At 40.2% G+C, this 20,115-nt stretch overlaps 2 protein-coding genes across 3 annotated transcripts; both read right to left on the bottom strand.

Annotated features, from left to right (window-relative positions):
* Positions 1–1,631: 1,631 nt before the first annotated feature.
* stmn2a (stathmin 2a) lies at positions 1,632–6,592 on the bottom strand. Of its 2 annotated transcripts, none has more exons than XM_036129111.1 (5): positions 6,420–6,592; positions 3,625–3,726; positions 3,307–3,479; positions 3,035–3,226; positions 1,632–2,926 (listed from the first exon to the last, which is right to left on the bottom strand). In XM_036129111.1, exons 1-5 carry the CDS (start codon positions 6,436–6,438, stop codon positions 2,864–2,866), a joined length of 549 nt encoding a protein of 182 aa, XP_035985004.1. In that variant the 5' UTR covers positions 6,439–6,592; the 3' UTR covers positions 1,632–2,863. The 2 variants fall into 2 exon arrangements, with proteins under 2 accessions (XP_035985004.1, XP_035985005.1); XM_036129112.1 differs by having other exon boundaries at positions 3,631–3,726; positions 6,420–6,589.
* Positions 6,593–9,029: 2,437 nt separating this feature from the next.
* On the bottom strand, positions 9,030–19,428 carry upp1 (uridine phosphorylase 1). Its single transcript, XM_012862605.3, has 8 exons — positions 19,302–19,428; positions 18,988–19,032; positions 14,567–14,678; positions 14,134–14,292; positions 13,903–14,017; positions 12,869–13,081; positions 12,622–12,768; positions 9,030–12,521 (listed from the first exon to the last, which is right to left on the bottom strand). The coding sequence occupies exons 2-8, from the start codon at positions 19,026–19,028 to the stop codon at positions 12,373–12,375; spliced, it is 936 nt and encodes a 311-aa protein (XP_012718059.2). The 5' UTR covers positions 19,029–19,032; positions 19,302–19,428; the 3' UTR covers positions 9,030–12,372.
* Between the last annotated feature and the right edge of the window lie 687 nt (positions 19,429–20,115).

Consider the following 20,115-nt stretch of genomic DNA (forward strand, 5'->3'; position numbering starts at 1 on the left):
TTTATATGTGATAAATTTAGCTTCATATTGAGATAAATTAGATAAATGTAGGTGCATTCACAGCACACTTTCATTTATTTTGTCATGTCTCAAGAGTCAATATTTTCTGTACCAAAATGAATATAGACTGTAGTGTGTATTAACACAAAGTTTTGACTTTTCATATAAAAGAATGCTTTTCTACAGTTTACTTCAATATATCCTTCCAGACCTTAGACACAACAACTTCGTCTTCACCAACATAGATTGTGACCTATTTTTTTAAGTGCTACACTCAAAAGTTGTCAGGATGTCATTAACTTTAAAGTTTTTGTGTTTAAACTCTGATGTGAATCTCTCTTTTTATTCTAAACAAGGACACGTTTATAGTATTGAATGTTCAGTCAGGTGACACAAAAAGAACCAGAATAAGGTTTTGTTTCTATTGTAAGCTTTGCTATGTTCATCTTATTTGGTGTAACATTTCTTCAAGAATTCCCTATGTGATTTTCTATAATGTCAACTTGTCCTAAATCCAAAGTGCAAGTCACCAAAACCCCCAGCAGACAGAGCCAGTCTCCGAGTGGCCATAATCACAGCTGATCATGCTGAGCTAAAGGTATGGTTCGCTCTTATGTGAGCCAAAAGTGGGGTTTCTGAAACAGAACCTTGTTTTCTGTTCTCTCATGGTGGTTCTGGTTTAGTTTCTGAAAGAATCATGGTGGTTGTAGAGCTTAAAAGTCCTGCTTCTTTGTTCCATATCTAAATTATACAATCAAATTATTACTTTAGCTCAAAACTAGGCCACAGGCACCCCTTGTTAAACTTCTAAATGACTGACAGGCTTTTGATAACATACTTTAAGCTTAGATTCTCATTCATAAAACTTCCTCTCATAGTAGTAGTTAAAGATTACAAGTTAGGTGGTGTTATCATGTTGTGTTTTTATCTTTGATTGTTTATTTTCTTTTTCTAAATAGACATTATTAGGTCTTTTTTGTGTTTTTAATAATCCTTGATTGAAGTGTGATTGATTGGTTAATTTATCCATCCATCCATCCATCCATTCATCCATCCCTCATCTATGCACGCTTATCCCTCATGGGGTCACGAGGGGTGCTGGTGCCTATTTCCAGCATTCAACCGGCGTGAATTGGGGTACACCCTGGACAGGTTGCCAGTCTATCGCAGGGCACGGTTAATTAAAAACAAATTAATCTTAAACTGAGAAATATCCAGATTTCTCCTTTCTTCTTTAAGTTTGTGATCAGATGTATTCAATGAGAAGGTGAGGAACTCCTTGAGACCAAGTTTTAATTGTTTTTGACCGGTTAAGACTGGTTGAGACCAAGCAGATTAATATAGTTTAACATAGTTTATCAGTGCTACAGTTATATGGAAAACCCAATTTCCAAGCATGACGTAAAGCTGTATTGGCCAGCAATGCAATGTCTTTGTTTGCATTAGTCTTACCCTCTGAAGAAAGCCGCATGGCCTGTTTGAAATGTATCAGTTAGCCTATATGAAATGAATTAAGAAATGTGATGGTCGCAGACTGCAATTGTCAAGATGTGTAGATAACTGGTTCTTTTATTTGGCAGTTTACAATACCCTTTGTGTTTAGTTACAGAAACGTAATAGATGGTGCATGCCATGTTCACTGGACTCCCAAACCTTTATTCAGCAAAGCTTTCACAGAGAAAAATATGAAGAGGAAAAAACACAAGCAGCAGACTACGCAGGCAAATATCAGTGGTATACTGAAGGTTAAAAAGAGACTACTTCAGTGTGCTGTATGTAAAGCTTCTTGTATCCGTTATCTACCTAAACCTCTAAAGAGAGAAGATGCTAATGATGCCTAGTATTCGTCCACACAGACATACTTTAGGTTCACACTATCAAATATCAAGATGGGAGCAACAGCACATTCCACTGTCCAAGACACTGTGCATGATACCAGTTTGGTCTCATAACATTCATTCATTTCGTGAGACTCATCTCCAGAGACTCTGATCCTAGGAGAGCTATTTATTTGGCAAACGACTGGTCGGGAAAAAAAAGTGGGAATATGCAGATGTACCAATAGTTACTCTCCCTTTAGGCAAATACATTCCTAACAACAATACAGGTCATCTTAGAGAAGTGGTCTGACTCAATGGGTGGCATGGGGGAGGTATGCGACGTGTCCAAGCCAGTTTCGCAGCGTACACACATCAACCGTCACTCTTCACGAAACACACAGATATCATTATCCGATCAAGAGCATCATCATCATCATTGTTGTCGTCGTCATCATCGTTGTCGTCATGACATCACCAGAAAACACTGAAAATCATCCATCTACTGCCAGCTCACAACACTGAGGCCTTTCACATGAAAAGAGAAAAAACCTGAAGAACAAAAATCATCAATGACAAACACATAGAGAGCTACATAGCTAGCTAGCTAGCTAGCTAGATAGCTAGCATACTGGCTATCAAGCAAGACAGTGATCTTGCTTTCCGTCCATTTAGCTAGCTAGCTAGTGAGAGATAAATAGAAAGCTATCTAGCCAACTAGCTAGCTAGCTAGCCAGCTAGCTCCCTAGCAAGCTCACTAACTAGTCAGCTAGATGAACAGGATAAATATTTACAAAATAAAAGTCATATGGTTGCACTCTAAATGAAATTAACAAATCTATTCTGTTGTGGGAGTGTCATGGATGCCTGTTTCACTGATAATACTGAGGTTTGTGGATAGTTGTGGCAAGGTGTGCAGTGTTGTGATGGTGAGTTTCTTGAGCCTCTCAGCCTTCAGGGCAGAGTGTCTGTTTTGGAGAGGTTGAGGGCAGGACAGGGGATGGATGGAGGGTTCGACAAGACGGACCACAGGAGTTGTGTGAAGCTCATGCTAGCTGCTCTTCCCTCAGCAGCTCTTTGTTCCTGCGCACTGCGGCAGCATGCTTCTCCTGCGCACAGCAACACACAGAGTGACGATGATTAGTTTGGACAATTGTAACACTCATTCTGCAACACTGGTTCTCCCTGATAAATGCCCGAGCCTCCGCGGCGCTGACCTTCTCCAGTAGGCGCTCCAACATGGCTGCCAGGTGGGCCTCGCGGTTCTCCTTAATCTGCTCCATCTTCATCTGGAGCTTCTCCTCGGCCATCTTGCTGAAGTTGCTGTTCTCCTCCATGGCCTTTAGCAACACGTCCCTCTCGTGCTCCCGCTTTTCCGCCAAGGCCTTCAGCACCTGAGACTCTTGGTACTAAATAAACACATTGTGTTATTCTTTTTTTAAAGCCTCGGTTATTTAAAACCCAAAGCTGCTGGTGAGAAGCAAAATACCTTCCTTCGCTCTTCAGCTGCCTCCAGTTTCTTCTCGATGTCCTCCAGGGAGAGATCCCTCTTTGGGGGAGAGGGGAGGTTGTGGGCTAGGTCTGACACCGGGGACTGAGGCTTGAGAATGACCTCAAAGGCTTGCCCCGAGGCCCGCTTGTCTATAGGTTTAACCTCCATGTCTGCAAATCAGACAAATACAATGGCAAAAGAAATCCATTAACATACCAGTTCATTAATTACTAATGGCTTTTCTTCCAGGGCAGAGAAAACATCCATTAGGGACCATTTGTTTGGTTGCAAAGAAAATCGATGTTTCAGGCTCACCCATACCTTCGAACTCGCAAACAAGCTTGTTGCGAGTCTCTGGGTAGAAGCAGGAACAGATGAGGGAGAGGACAGACAACTCCTTCATCTTCTCTTTGTACGCTGTTGGGATATAAAGAACAAAAATTGCATCCAGGTAAGAAAGATTCTGGAAACAGAAAAACACGTCAAACAATACATAACTAAGGCGCTTGCTCAAACAAAAAAGTCCTAAAGTCCTAAAATTGACAGTTGGCCAATGGAGGTGGCTTAAACCGCATATAGAGTTTGCCAAACCACTCATAGTCCTTGAATCCGGATTTTGTCACAGTAGAGGAAGGAGAGGAAGAATGTATTTCGCTCCATCCATCTGCACATCAACTCTGACTAGCTTCGCTGTCCTTTCTAAAGAAAAACATCCTCGCAGCATGATGTTACTGCCACCATGTTTCGCCATAGGGGTGATGTGTTCAGGGTCATGTGCAGCGTTAATTTTTTTGTCACATAGTCTTTCTCATGTTGGTTAGCAAGTAATTGTGCATTTTCTTGGTATTTTATGTGATAGACGCACACAAAGTGGATAATCATGAAGTGAATGAAAAATGTCACGTGATTTCAGCATTTTAACAGCACGTTCTTCTAGATATTTACCGTTCCCAGTCTGGTTTGTGGAAACCAGATAATTTGTGCCAGATTTGTGTAGCTCAGTGCAAAAGTTGTTCAGTCAATGAATTTTCCCACCTGTGTTGAGGATCTCGGGAGCCCGTCCCTAACTTTCTGATTAATCTTTAACTGGACCGTCAGATTTAGGGAGACAGCCACATCTTGACAGATTTCTAACATGGTTTTGCTATTTTTCAGGTAACACATGTTTACAACGCTCTTGCATGTATTCAAGCTTTGGGTTATTGTTTTTATTATCTAAACCTCCTTTAAACTTCTCCACAATTTATCCCTGACCTGTCTGCTGTGTTCCTCAGTCTTCAAGATGTACAAAAACAAAACCTTACAGAACAGTTGGAGCTATACTGAGAATAAATAGCACAAAGGTGGACACTATTACTAAGTTGGTAGTTTTCTGGTTTTTTTTATTTATTTATTTTATTTTAGGGTATCAGATTAAAGAACATTAAACACAAATGCAGACCACACTTCTGAAAATTATACTTGTAAAAAAAAATTCAAATCCTTTTCCCTTCTACTTCACTATGTATGTCCTGCTTTGTGTTGCTCTATCACATAAAATCTCAATAACCAAACTGTGGTGGTAATGTGACAAAGCATGTAAAATGTCCAGGGGTATGAACAGTTTTGCAAGCTATTCTAACATTTCATTATTACAGAATCAATAATGTATTTCAAATCTTAAATGTATAGAAGTATTGTGTTTCTCCATTAATAATTGATGAACAATTGATTTATTCATTTAGATGGGGGCATTCTTTAAGGATCATTATAGACTTTTTTTTTTTTAAAGGAACAGAAATATAATTGTCATGCGTAGGAAACAAAAGAAACCAAACAGGCCTCTGCATCAGTTCATTCAGTTCTCTTGTCAACTCTTTGTACCGGAGCCCCTCGCATATGAGGTATGCCAAGCTTATTGCACTGTCCAGACAGCCAGAACCAGCTGATTAATGATCTGCTCTTCATTTTTCCTCCCTCTTCTTAATGTTTTATTTTTTACATTTATAAAAGTCGTCGCCTGGCTCCTCCACAGAAGACCACAGAGTCGTTAAGCCTTTGGTTCAGAAGGCCAGAGTGTGAAGCAGCTCTTTTGCTGCAGGGTTGGCCTGCCTCCCACCTTACAATACACTTATCTGCTTCAGGATGCTCTCCAAAATAAGGCACGCAAACACACACACACACACGCACACAAATGTCAAAATGGAATAATTACATCAGGGTACTGCTTTAACAAAGGTAAAAACATCAATAAAAAACAAAATTATTAAATGGCAGTGCCTCCACAATGGCAAACTAGTGAAGTGGAATATGTATAAACATTAATAAATATTAGTGTTTTAATAAAAAAATCCAACCACTACAATCGTGGATGCAGAAAAAAATTGTTCATTTCTTGCTAGATGAATTGCAATACATGGCACAGCAGGATAAATAAGAGGCTAATTTAGACGAGGCAGCATCCTGATCGCGTTTTACAAAAAAAAAAAAAAAATTAAAAAAATTAAAATAAGAAAAATAACAATAAACATAAATCCAGCATTTAAAAATGAAACAGCCCTTTTTGAGCAAGCTCGGTCACAATAAGAGGCCAAAGGATGAGGATGTCTGTTTTGCTGTGGGCTCAGTCATCGGGCCGCTTAGCATCTTGGGTGGGGTCCGTCTGCATTATGCTGCATGTTGGGGGCCGCGGCGGCGGCAGCGAGCGGCGCAGATGCCGCGCAGCAAATAAAAGCTTTGTATGAACACCTCAGATCGCATCGTTTCGGATATTGGTTACAGCATATGAAATAAAACAGCAATGCTTACAAAAATCAAACACACGTTTTGGAAAGACAGTGACGAAGGATTCTGGCCTTGTAAAGCTATTCTTGCCTTTTGCAGATTTCAGCTGAGACAATAGACTCCCATTAGATTAGGAGACAGAGGATCAGTGCGTGAAAGGTTTTAGTTTTTAGCGATAAAAATACAACGCCAGCCGACATAAAATCCCACTCTGGTATGGAAAGGATGCGCCTGTCATGAGTCTATCCAATCAGCTATCCATCCATCCTCTCATCCAACCATCCATCCTCCCGTTTTTTTATTTATTATTACTATTATTTAGAAAGGAAGAGTCCCATCACACTTACCGGTTACAGTTTTGGCCATGGCTGATCTATTTCTCCGCAGAGGATGCTGAAGCTCTGTTCCGATGGACCGTGATGCTGCTTAAGGCACTGAGTCAGCGAATAGACAGGGCTTGGACCGGGCAGCAGACAGCAGGAGAACCGCGCACGGAAACGCGCATGCAGACCCTCCTCTTGCCTATGACGCGCACGCACGACGGCTACCAGCCAGCCACCAATCCAAGCTGCAGCCTGCAGCCTGAGCAGGACTCAGTGCACAACTGAGTCTAAGGCAAATCAAAACTACATCCAGAGCTGAACTGCTCACAAGAAAAAGGGATTGATGGTCTTGATAAATGTCACATTTTCTGTGACGTTACAGCCGAGAACTTCAATGGATCATATTGGGATTCATGAAGGGAAGGGAAAGGAAAGTGAACCGTATTTAGGGGTTAAAGTTTTTTTAATCTATATAAAATAAAATTTGCCTTTGATTTATGCCAAGAAAGCATCCCCGCAGCATGCTGCTGCCACCACCATACTAATGTGTCTAAAAATAATAATAATATTGTGTAAACGTGGAATATTTTTTGCCATCTCAGAAAGGGAAACACACATTATATAGAACCATTACATGTGGAGTGATAAATATATATATAAGCCTTTGTTTCTTGTAATTTTGGGTTTTTGTCATTTGTGAGCCATAATCAAAATTACGTGTCTCGGAAAATTAGAACACTTTGAAAAAGTTAATTACTTGAAACTCATGGTGTCACATTCTAGTCAATCAACTCAAAACACCTGAAAAGGTTTCTTGAGCCTATAAACGGTCTCTCACGCGGTGGGTCAGTAGGCGACACAACCACAGGGAAGACTGCTGACTGGACAGATGTCCTGAAGACAATCATCAGCGCCCTTCATAAGGAGGGTAAGACACACAAGGGCATTGCTGAAGAAGCTGGCTGTTAACAAAGTTCCATATCCAACCATGTTAAGAGAAAATTGACTGGAAGGAAGACGTGTAGTAGGAAAAGGTGCACCAGGAATAACCAACTCAGAAGGAGGACAGAGGCTGGAGTTGGTGCCTCAAGAGCTACAAATGTTGCATTCTTCATGTCAAGCCACTCCTAATCCAGAGACAATGTCAGAACCGTCTTAGCTGGGCAAGGAAGAAAAGCAATTGGACCGTTGCTCAATGGTCCAAAGTCCTGTTTTCAGATGAAACTCAATTCTGCATTTCATTTGAAAATCAAGGTCCCAAAGTCTGGAGCAAGAGGAGAGAGGACCAGAATCCACATTGTTTGCAGCCCAGTGTGAAGTTTTCACAGTCAGTGATGGTTTGGGGGGCCGTGTCAGCTGGTGTTGGTCCACTTGGTTTTCTGAAGTCTACAGTAAATGCAGCCATCTACCAGGAAATTCTATAGAGCACTTCATGCTTCCCTCTGCGGACCAGCTGAATGGAGATGCTGATTTCATTTTCCAGCAGAATTTGGTACCTGCCCACTCTGTCCAAGGTACCAAAAGCTGGTTCCATAACTATGGTGTTCCTGTTCTTGGATGGCCAGCAAACTCCGCTGACCTGAACACCGTGGGAAATCTACGGAACCAGACCCAACAAGGCAGATGACCTGAAGGCAGCTATGAAAGCAATCTGGGCTTCCAACACATCTATGCAGCGCCACGGGTTGATGGCCTCTCTGCCACGGCGCATTGATGCAGTAATTCATGCGAGATGCGGCCCAACCGAGTATTGGGTGCATAGAAATGGACATACTTTTTAGACGCCTGACATTTGTGCTTAAGACATCTTGTTTTTGATCGCTCTGATGTGATATTCTAATTTTCTGAGACACTGAACTTTGGGTTTTCTTTACCTGTAAGCCATAGTCATCAAAAGTAGGTACAGCAAATAAAAACTTGAACTATTTTACTCTAGGTGTAATGAATCTCTATAAAATGAAAATATTGCACTTTTTTGAGCAATATTCTAATTTTCTGAGACGTACCAGTAGTTATCGTTGGGGTTGTCGTGTTGAGGGTGATGTGTAATGTCTGATGTTTTGCATGCGGGGCAAAAGGTTATAGTGCGGCTTCATCTGACAAGAGCACCTTCTTCCTCGTCTTTGCGGGGTCCCCTACATGAACCGCGGCAAAGCGCAAGCTTCTTATGACTTTGTCAACAACAGCTCTTTTGTTGCCACTTCCAGGGCCAGATTTATGCCTGGCCTCTCCAGTCTCCCTCAGCTGAGGTGCGACTATCTGGACATCTTCTAAAGTCACGATGGTTGCAATGGGTTACCTTAGCTGCTACGTTGATCAAAGCTGTCCTTGCGCTCTTGGTAACTTTGCAGATGTGCCAAACTCTTGATTTTCAGATGATGGATTGAACAACTCTTGGGGAGATGTTCAAAATGTGGGATTTTGTTTTTCACAGCAACTCTTCTTTGCTCTTGTCCACAACTTCTTGTCCCTGATGCGTTCCGGCTTGTTCCTTGGTCTTTGTGATGTAGTTTGCTCATTAATGTTTTTTAACCCTTTTCAGATTGGCTGTATTTATGAGAAAAGTGAATTACAAGTCACTGTATTTAATTTAGGGCTATTACAATAAAGCAGGCAAAGTACACAGGCACGCAGAACTTTTCAGATGTTTTATTTTTAAAAGTTCTTTAATGAACATAAAATGCAAGAAAAGATTTTTGAAGCAGCACAGCATTACACATAATCGCTTGGTTTCTCACATACATTGAAGTTTGAATATTACAAAATGAAAACTGTGAAAAGGTTCGAGGGGTTTGAAGATTGTTCCAAGGCACTTTTAACAGGAGTAAATTATTAAGAACGTAATAGACTTTGTAATTGTTGGTCATTTTCACACTATTTCTGCTGTTTGACATTACATTTCATGTGTATCAGAATATATCAAATTAATCCTAAATGGAAAAATCCACCAACACCCTTCAAAAAGCCTTGAACCTTTAGCTTCATGATAATTGATGTGAGAATATTTTGGATAACATGGCGGAACTTCAAACATAAGACAAACATATTGAGTGATTTAAAGGAAAAACACTGATGATCTGATCAAATCATGTTCTGGAGCTGAGCTCTTTTTAGTCCTGCAAATACCTTCAATTGATCTAGAAACAAATATCCTCAATGATTTTTTTCTCACGGCACTTATTGTTTCTGCAGATGTGCAATCGTAAGTAACAAACAACACTGTGAGGACAATTGTTTTAATTCATAAAAAGATATATATTTTTAATCTCTGTATCACATAGAGGTTTTTAGCACCAGTATTTGTTATTATACATAGGTTGATGAAAAGTTACCTCTGTGCAAGTGTTTTTTTTTTTGTTGTTGTTGAGATAACATACCAAGTAATTATGAACAATAAAGAGTCTCAATGAGATGAATACTATTGGGTCCAGATCTTTTTTTTTAAACAACAACATAGAAAAAAAATACCTGATATTTGTATCATTTCTTTGGCACTTAAGTAAAAAGAATTTTGGAAGAACTGGTTAAGAATATTCTGTTATAGCATGTGTGAAGTTCAAGTTTTAAGGAATAGAAATTTAAAGGATCTATTTCATGCTTTTTTTTAAGGCTCCCAGTCATCTATAGGCATATATATGATGAAATATTGGCTTTGGCACTGCGGCGTATTCATTTCTTATGAAAAAAAGACACTTGCCTTCACTGACACGCTGCTTTTTCACTCTAGAGCCGCTGCAGCATAGTATCAAAAAAAGAGTATTTGGTGTCGCTCCTCAGATTGGGTGCTAAAAACTTTAAGCAGAAATTATTGCGTTCTGCCTTACATCCCCGCTCATTAGCCATGTTTTTTTTTAGGTACTTCCTAGAGGGGGGGCGTAATGACAGCTCTACGTAGACCTGATCATGACCACTCGTTATCCAAGACAGGAAGGGGATGCTGCTCAGAGAGCAAAATTCACAAGAATTAGTCATACATGCGTGGATCAAGCAAAAAAAAAAATACCTTTGGCATGATTTTGATGAAGGAATAGCGTCATAACATAGCTTAAAGCTCAAAGACGTTGGTTTTGCATGATATAAGCCCTTTAAATATATAAAAGTGCCTTAAAGCAAATCAATAAAAAAATTACAACATCTAAATGCATTCAACGCTCAGGTAAATTAAAAGCTAAACTAAGGCAAAGAGTAAACAATTAAGGTGCAAGCTTAAGGTGCAAAAGCGTATGAATATAAGTCATAATTAAAAATATGATTTATGTGGCCACATTAAAACATATTAATTCATAACTTGCCACTAACCGCTGTGCCAAATAGTGCCACATGATGCTCTCCAGTCATCCCAGAGTAAAATAACGCGTTTTTTCATGGACAGAAAGGGCAGCATTTATAACGCGTTTGGTTTTACCAATGATCATCATTCCTAATAAATAACCTGACTAACAAGAATGACAGGTTAAAAGTAGCAGTCTGTGTTTTTTCAGCACCACAGATGTGTGAACAGCGGCGATGGGAGAGCGACAGAAGCTATTTATTTAGCAAATAACACTGCCTTGGCTGAGTCTCTGTTGAATGTAAATTATTGTGACTCAAACAAAAAGGTTCACAATAATTTTACTTGTTCGAGCAGAGGGATCACTTTTTGATAACATAAAGGATGTCATTAAATTTTAAACTTGCATCAAAGTCTTCCACTCCTGGGGCTCTACGATTTTAATTTCTGTTCAAAACAGTGCATTCATATAAGTTGATTTTCTTAAATCTTAGTCAAATTGTAGGCATACAGTATATATATGACGAAATATTATTCTGTCTTCTTCAGAATAAACTACTTTCATTTGCCCTGTCAAACATAATAAATCTAATATTTTATAACACTGTCTTTTGTTCTTCTGTGAGCATTTGAGTCTTTAATACAAGCTTTACTTTTAAAATCTTTCTGTAGAGAAAAAGGTTTTAATTTGATGTGTTTACAGTATAACATAGAGCCTCTTCCTGGACCTCTCTTGGATTTTAACAGGACAAAAGATGACAGATAATAATTGAATACATAAACGATGCATGTTTTAACTTGAGTTAAACCTAATACTTGCTTAATGAGTTTAGTTTATATAATATTGCATGTTAGATGTATTAGTCAGAAAAAATAAAACGATTAACTAGTTAATGATACACTTGTGATTAATTGCTATGATTTTTTTTTTATTATTATTTCTTCTGCAACCTTTAAACAGCCCAGATGTTTAGGACTATCACAAATAAAAGAGAAGAGGGAAGCTTTTTTTTGCAATTTTATGCATGTTTTCCCGGTTTATTGAGCAACACTTTTTTTCCGTCTACAGGTAGAACTGGACTGTAGGACCGGCTGTAGCAGCGGGACACAATGTGACGATCTGCAGGACCTTTTAATGTGTTTAACTGCTTTAGGATTAAGTGCTTTGTTTTTACTGAAGTAAAGGACCAGATATTTTCACATAATGAGGCTAATCCAACTAGAAGCTCACAGAGAGGGATCTATATATACTTTCTACTGCCAGGCCCTTTAACTTTAACTAATTCAGATAAAAGTGCTTCCGCTCTCTGTGCCTCATCATGATCCTGAAGATGCTTATTAGAGTAAACCTCCACTTCACGTTTTGCAGGTTGAATATAAGGGATTAGCTGTATTACAATTAGGTCTTACTGAGTCAGCATCCAGTTTTACCGCTTACTCCAGCCTGTGTTGTGCCGCTCGGCTTCAGCCCCTCACTCTCCCGTTGACTCATTATTATCAGATGATTAAAAAACGCTATTATTTAGATGGAAAGTGAAAATAAAGAAAGTTATTCATGAAAATATTTTTTTCTAAATTGCAATGGTGTGATTTGGGGGTGGGGGAGTTACATTGCTTGGATCAGATTTTTCTGTTGGGTTTTTTTTTTTTCTCTGTTACCAGACCGCAAACGACGCTCTTGCTCTCACATCAGTGTACCAACTGCATTCAGTTGTGTTTTGCTTTGGTCAGCTGCTTCTTAATGTAGGAGGCGACCAGCAGCTGAGGACGATGCTGGTAATCATCCAGAACTTCATGAGGGCTGTCTATCTGATCGCCATTCAATCGATTCAACAGGGCGACGCAGACAACAGCCCCTGTAAGAAAAAAACAAAAAAAAAAAAACAATGTTTGACTCTCGTTTTGAGCCAATCAAACTTTTGTCAGGTATTATGACGCTATCGTGTGTTTTCTCACCTCGCAGACCGCTCAGTTCGCACATAGAAGCAAAAACGGTCGATTCCATCTCCATGTTGCAGACCCCCGCTTCTTTGACTTTTTTGAGGTAATCCATTTTATCTTTCTCGGTGTAGTAGCAGAAGGCACCATCCAGGCGAGCTTGACCTTTGGATTGCATGTGAAAGAGATAAGGGAAGGAAAACGTACACTGTGAGGGTCCTGCAGGGAAAAGAGTGTAAACCATCAGTACAGTAAGAGTGCATACCTTCATAAAAGTCCAGTGTGCAGACGGTGTTACCGATGACCGTCTTAAACTGGCTAAACTCTTTGCTGCACTCCAACAGCTCCTGGGCCAGACCTGAGTCCAGTTTAGTATTGCGCACCACCATCTTTCCCAGGATCACCTGCTCAAACGTAGGCTTGAAGGTGACGGGATCCACCGCTTCTTTGGTAACAACAACTGTGCCAGGCTCAACTCCTGAAAAACAGCAACAAAACTACTGATAAGTGAGACAATTAAACTGGTGCTGAAAATTATTCTGCAAATAAATATTCATCTGAAAGACACACTTGTACGTCGAAATGGTTCAAAGTAAGAACATTTTTTACATGCATAATTAACAATGGAAAAAAAAAACAACAGAATAACAAGTAATATCTTATTTTGTTTTAATATTTGAATACAGCTGTGCTTAAAAATCCATACTCCTCTAGATTCAAAATGACAAAAAGTGAACCATTAAGCAGAAGAAAAAAAAAGCTGACACTGTAGGGACGCTGAACTCCTGCTGACAAGACAGAGATCTCCTTTTACCCACGTCTTAAACCCACAAAGCAATCTGTCAGCAAAGGTACTGATGTCAAATCAAGTCATTTTCACTGGTATTTTCGATGTTTATTATTATAAAACTTTTATATCATCGCTAGCTCTGAATACAATCAGATCATGTAAAAGGTTTAAGAGGCAAGACTAAAGTTTAAAAATGTAAATGGTTGTCCTCCTTTTTCTATTTCATTTTCCATTTCCCTGCTTTTCTTATAACTATCAGACATGTTAATAAAAAAAAACACCTCTCCCTCCTGCTGCTCTTCCTAACCCAGTTCCATCTCTTATCAAAAGAAAAAAAAACATAATTTTCACAGATTTTCCTACAAGCCAAAGCTGATTAAAATGAAGACATAACTTTGTTTAACATAGCTCCTACGCCCACTACCACTATGCGTAACAACTTTCATGAAGGATTTGTGCCAACATGCTGTTTTAGTTGTCAAAATGTCAAAAACAACAACTGAATGTACCTATTCCTCCTGACGTCCCGATGCGTATGACTGTGACATCCTTGCAGCGTGCGTGATGGAGGAGCTTTATGATCTCGTGCAACACTATTGCCATGGATGGAATGCCCATCCCATGCTGTGAAAACCATGCGCAAACGCATCACGCAAAAGTTCAACATTATAACAAATCAAACAGACAAGCGACTGAAAGTTTACAGGACGCAAGCTAAGCGGAGCCGTGTTCTCACGTACGCTGACGCTGAGTACGGGTCCGACTTTGTACATCACGTAACGATCTGTTCCCTCGCAGATGTTGGGATACTCCGATTTGGGGTCTTCCATCCCGAGCTTTTTAGCAATCAGCTCAATGAATGCCTTCATCCTATTGGAACTGCCCCCAAGGCACACAAACTAGGGGGAACATTTACACACGGAGTGTTAGTGTCAAATAAAGAACAAATATGCAGTCGTAATGGTTTAGTCATCATGGAATAATGTTACATCATAAATCATGTTCTAGGCTGCATCAAAAAGAAGCGAACGTAACGAAAACAAAACGTTGGTTTATACGTCAAGGATCAGCGAAACTCATCATTGCAACATTGGTCGCTGAAAACAACAATTAGTCTATAATGTCACGTCAGTAACATGTTTTCCCAATAAAACAGTGAGAAAAATTCCTTACCTTGACGTCGCCAAACATTTCTGGTAGGTTATTAGTTTTAGTTCCTAGGTTGATGTGATAAAGGAAGTCCTCCTTCATACCCTCCAGATGTGGGTTTTTCACATAATCAGCACTAAAAGAGGGAAAGAGGGCAGACATTAAAGACTCGGGTTCAGTTTTAGTGAAACACTCAGGCTAAACCAATATAACTGTTTATATCTGTGCATCACATAAATGCATTTAGAAGCTCAAGGGGTTTAACTCCAAATTAAAGACATATAAAGCCTTAACTGTCATTTGAAGCACAACTCATCCTGAAGTGAAAGCATAACCCTGCCCCGAGACAAATTTTTAAAAATGCCACCAAAATGGCACCAAAATGGGTGGTGCCAAGAGACCCCGAGGGACAGGGGGCTTAGGCAAGTGACACGTTGAAACGTGAAGCGTGACCAAGGCGACACTGGTGGTTTCGCCACGGATTGGATTTTTTTGAGGTGGAAGATTTTTCACCCCCTCATTTCTTAAGGTTGAGGGAGGCTGAGCCTTCTTAGTACGAGACGCTAGGGACTGACTCAGTGATGCCTGAAGCCGGTGCTGCCGAGGCAGCGGAGGACGGAATGGGTGAAGTCCTCAAGGTAAAGTCACGTCAGCAGCATCTTTGCTAACATGGCCTAACGTTCAAAGCAGTAACGAACACTAAACACTATCGGGCGATGCTCCCGATTCCATGTCACTGTGGCATGTGTCTGACTGAGATGCTATTATTACGGGGCCATGATGACCAAAGCATGTACCGTTGGAACCAGTAAGAAGATTCAACTGCACCAGCACCCGTGCAACCGTACGAGGGCAGCTCTAAAATGGTTTAAAGACAAATATTGCAGAACAAACAAAATGTAAAAAAAAAAACAAAATTGCACAGCAACATTAAAGTAGCACCCTTAGGCCCCGTTTTTACAGTTTACCTGCAAAACTTTATTTTTTTTTTAAAGTTGATTTTGGAGTGAGTTACACTTTAAGGGTTTGAAATAAAAATGATGGAATATAACCAATTTGAAAATAAGATGTGTACCTTTGTATAAATACTAAGTTGTCGAAGTACCGCGGTACTGTCAAGGCATTTTAAAAGGGCACTAACAGTATTTGGACTTTTGCCACTTAAGGTGTTTTAACCCAAAAAGGAAAAAAAACATTAAATCCAATTTGCTCCTTGCAAGATGTGAGTTTTGCAAGGAGCATATTGTGATGGCTAGACAGCTGGGCCCGATATCTTATCAAATATGCAGCTCTTATGGCGTGTTGCTAGTTTGCTGTGATCGGAGCCAGTAAAAGGAGCAGCAGCGAACCAGCAACAGAGTCATGCATGCGGGAAGGGAAGGGTGAGCCATGGGCCAATCCATCAGATTATCTGCAGCTCAAATTACTAAAAAGTGATACAGTTGAATCCAATAAAAGGTGTCAGGATACACCGAGCATTGCAGTTTACTGCATATGGGGCTGAATGAATGTAGAGCTGTCAGGGTGCCGGTGTTGCCTGCTCCCTTACACGCACAGCCTACAGAATAAAATGAGTAAATGAGCAACGGAGCAGGACCGCAGAGCAAGGGAAGACAGTCCAGCTTTCATACTAAAAGTTGGCGAAGGAGAGAAATTTAGAAACTTGCGGCGGCGCACAAAAACTTTCAGCTGTATAAATCCGTGCGCAGATGTGTCACCTCATACATGATAAATCCAGATGTGTGATAGATAATACTTACGTTCAAGTGTATTGGGTCAGCATGTCTACACCCCTACTTATGCAAATCAGTTCAAATATCTGAAGGCACGCTACCACGTGTCCAAATAACCATGGCAACACCGGTGTCACTTACTCTGATACACCTATTTGTAAGGCAAGGCAAGGCAAGGCAAGGCAAATTTATTTATATAGCACAATTCAGTACAGAGACAATGCAAAGTGCTTTACATGATTAAAATATAGGAAAATAAAACAGAATAAAAGCAAGTAGGGATAGTGTATAAACAAAAAAGAACATTTGAAAACAGTAAAACATTTTAACTTGAACATTCAAAGGCAATTCTAAACAAATGTGTTTTTAATCTCGATTTAAAGGAATGTAGTGAATGACAGCAAATCTATACAGCAAACCTTATTGAGTAATATCCGCAAATTTAAACAAACTGGCTATTTAAGATTAGGAAGTACTTTAATATTAATTTAAAGTACTTCACACCTTGTGAATTACTTTTAAAAAAGCATCCTGAATCGTTTTAATGATTTAATTACCCAGAAGCCCGGTTGCAGAGACTGCAGCGGATTGAGCTTCAAACGGCGGTGACGCACGGTGCCTCCGAGTTTTCCCCTAAAGCTGCGGCCAGTTCTGAAATCATCGTCCTGGCCAAGTTAAACCGGCCAATAATAAGCCATTCATACTATGCCAGCAGATCAGCAGGATTTCTGAACACACGCTCCCTCCACATTCTTCCACCAGCAGAGCAGTGCCATCCTTCCACTACTATACGCGCAACTTTACGCAGCTATTTGTGGACATGTGCGATTGTTTCCACCTTAGGAATCATCACACATTACTTTTTTAGGAATTAATCTGCTGAAAATGAAAGAGCCCCATAGATCATTTACACGCATTCAATGCTACTCAGCGCACAGACGGATGCGCACTTACATCTACCAAAAACTGAGCGATTTTTACAGTTTCCATAATTTTTTGAGGTGTCTAAATAACGTTGCTGTTTAATCTGCTGAAAAAGATTAGCTATTATAATAATTTAGGGATTAATACTGAAAATGAAAGGACGGATTTTTTCCATAAAAAGTTCCAGTTCATGAAAAAAAAAATCATTGAGATAAATAAAGCTAAACCTAGTTACACTGCAGTGTTTTGGGGTGAGTTTTAGAACGTTGTAGTTTGCTGACGCACGTGGCAAGTCAAACGTTTGCGTAAATCTGCCTACCGCATACTTTCACGCAACATTCATTTTTATACGCTGTTAAACATTGCGCCGCAAGTATTATTTTTAGACACGCTTCCTACATGAGGTCCCAAGTTGTTTGGTCTGATCGATCACGTTTTTTCTTTTACATGCTTATGCGCGCGTCGTTTACATGTGGCGCATGGATATTAGTTTGAAACATAACTGGAACTGGAAAAAATATGCTCCTGAGACATGTTCCTCATTTCCGCAAGATCATTTATCCATTCCTCAAAACGCCCCAGAAATGGTTTTAGGAGCACATCTTAGTCTTCAGAGTTCACATATCTCACTGTCATGACTCATGGAGCGTAGATGTAACAAACCCCTCATTATAGGACTGCAGCGAACATCTTGGTGGCTCACGCTCGGGTCTTGTGCGAAATTCTGTTCCCTTGCATTTGGAGAGAATTTGCTCTTTATTTCACAATAAAAGAGCAAATGTCTCCAAATTCAGGAGTTATCGTCCACTGGTAGATTCACTTGCTCCAATGATTTGATGGGGATCGGGGTGTTACACGCAGCAAAAAAAAAACAACAAAAAAAAAAAAAACGATGTTTTTGGCGGCTGATTGATGGTCAGGAAAAAGTAAGCCAAGTTGTTAAAAACGTTGATTACCGGCGATTAAAAAAAAACCCAAGTTTATTCTTATTTCCCCCCCAAAAGGAACAGAGTAATTCAAAACCAGTCTATGAGAAATGCTGCGAAGACTCTCGGACCCGCCTCTCTGGCTGCAGTGCGCGCTCCCGACACATGAGGAAGAGGTCACTTGAGGAGAACCGCTGAGATGCAGCCAAGGCGACTACGCAGTTTCGTTGCCTAATATTATGGTATGGCTGATCGAAGTTAGTCTCTAAGTAGTGCTTGTTCTCGGTTCACCGCCGATCTGCCTTAGAATGAGCGGGAGGGCGATCTTGAAACTTTCCTTCTTTTTGAATAGTATCTGGAGGAAAGATCATCGTGCTCCAACGGCTCATCCTGTTGACAATTTCGCGTTCTCAATACATTACAGCTGATATACTTTCTATTTATAGTTGATAGCAAAGTCACTTTGAGGACGACAGAGGGATCCCAGTGTATCACCACAGTTTGAGAACAATGGTATTATAGGCGATAATCGCTTTTAATTAAAAAAGGAAAATGAGATGAGAAGGTGAATATGTCAACTTTATTGTAAGAAGTGAAACAGCATTAGAATCAAAATAGAATAGAATAACATTTGGGGGGTAATCTGTGTGAATCTACATTTACCCCTGATTCTGTCAGTAGCTTTCATTAAAAAAAAGGGAGAGGGGGAGGGGGGAGGCCGTCTTTTGGTGGACAAAAAAAAAGGTCATAGACGGTCCTGTCACACTCATCAGTTTCCCGACTTACACAAATTACAGTGAGCTTCTGCCCAAACAGCCACCAAAAATGATATTGCCATGTTATCTTAGGGGAAACTGCTCACCTGCCGCGCTGCTGGTTTTGCTTGCCTTCCTTCTGGGCCATGTTCCTGAAAAGTCCGCACAGTAAATGGTTTGTTAGTGGACCACAAAGAAAAAATAACACCTTTAACAACACCTGTCCTCCCCGCTGACTCTAACATGTCAAAGGTTCGAACCAGGGGCTGATTTGTCGTTTTCTTTTCTTCTTCTTTTTTTTTTTTTTAATCGCCTATAAAGTTTTGTCACTCTTCGTTAACCCTCCAGGGGTTTAGACATTCCTCTAATAAAAAAAATGGCATCGCAGAGGACGAGAATAATCAACAAACTCCATATTTACCTTGAAAATGAAACAACCGAACGGCTGGATAGTGAAAAGCCACAAATTATGAAGTTTCCCTTCTAACGGTTTGTCTTCACAGCCGCGTCCTCCGACGTAGAGAAATTAAGTTTCGTTTTGAATATCTGACGCCGCCAGTAATATGAAACGCTAGCGCCCACCTCCGGTGACGTGACAGGTACGGGCTCTGCAGAGCTGCTCTCTCATTGGCTGGCAGGCGGGTGGCTCTGTATCACGTACAGCGGTGACCAACTGCAGATGTGGCAATAACTTTTTATTCCGGGAAATCGACTGGTTAAGAGGACAAACGCCTGTATCAGACTAAGACTTCAAGTGAAAAAAAAAAAATTGCTTGCAATCACTAAACATTAATCCTAGTGGACGATAATTCTGCTCTTGAGAAATATGCACAACGTACTTAATTGGCCCGAGGATTACAATAAGTAAACTTGTATTAAAGCCAGAGAAAATGGTAAATGGCTTGTACTTGTGCAGCACTTTAACTAGTCCCACAACCCCAAGGCTCTTTACACTTTCACCCATTCACACACATCCTGATGGGTGTGAATAATTTAACAGCATGTAACAAATGTGTTGCAAAGCTCATTGCTTCATGCGTTTGCAACGTAAAGGAAATTTACAGCGCACACAGCCAGCATGTGGGAATAAGGTGAACATCACACTGCACATTTTCCCCAAGACACCAGCCTCACAATGAAACAGGGTGGAAGTAGCATTATACTGTGGGGAGGGCCAGGGAAGCTGTTCCGACTTGATGAAAAGATGGAGCTGGATAAAGGTTACGCCTGGAAGA

This window comes from Fundulus heteroclitus, unplaced genomic scaffold, assembly GCF_011125445.2.
Source record: "Fundulus heteroclitus isolate FHET01 unplaced genomic scaffold, MU-UCD_Fhet_4.1 scaffold_140, whole genome shotgun sequence".
Taxonomy (NCBI): Eukaryota; Metazoa; Chordata; class Actinopteri; order Cyprinodontiformes; family Fundulidae; genus Fundulus; species Fundulus heteroclitus.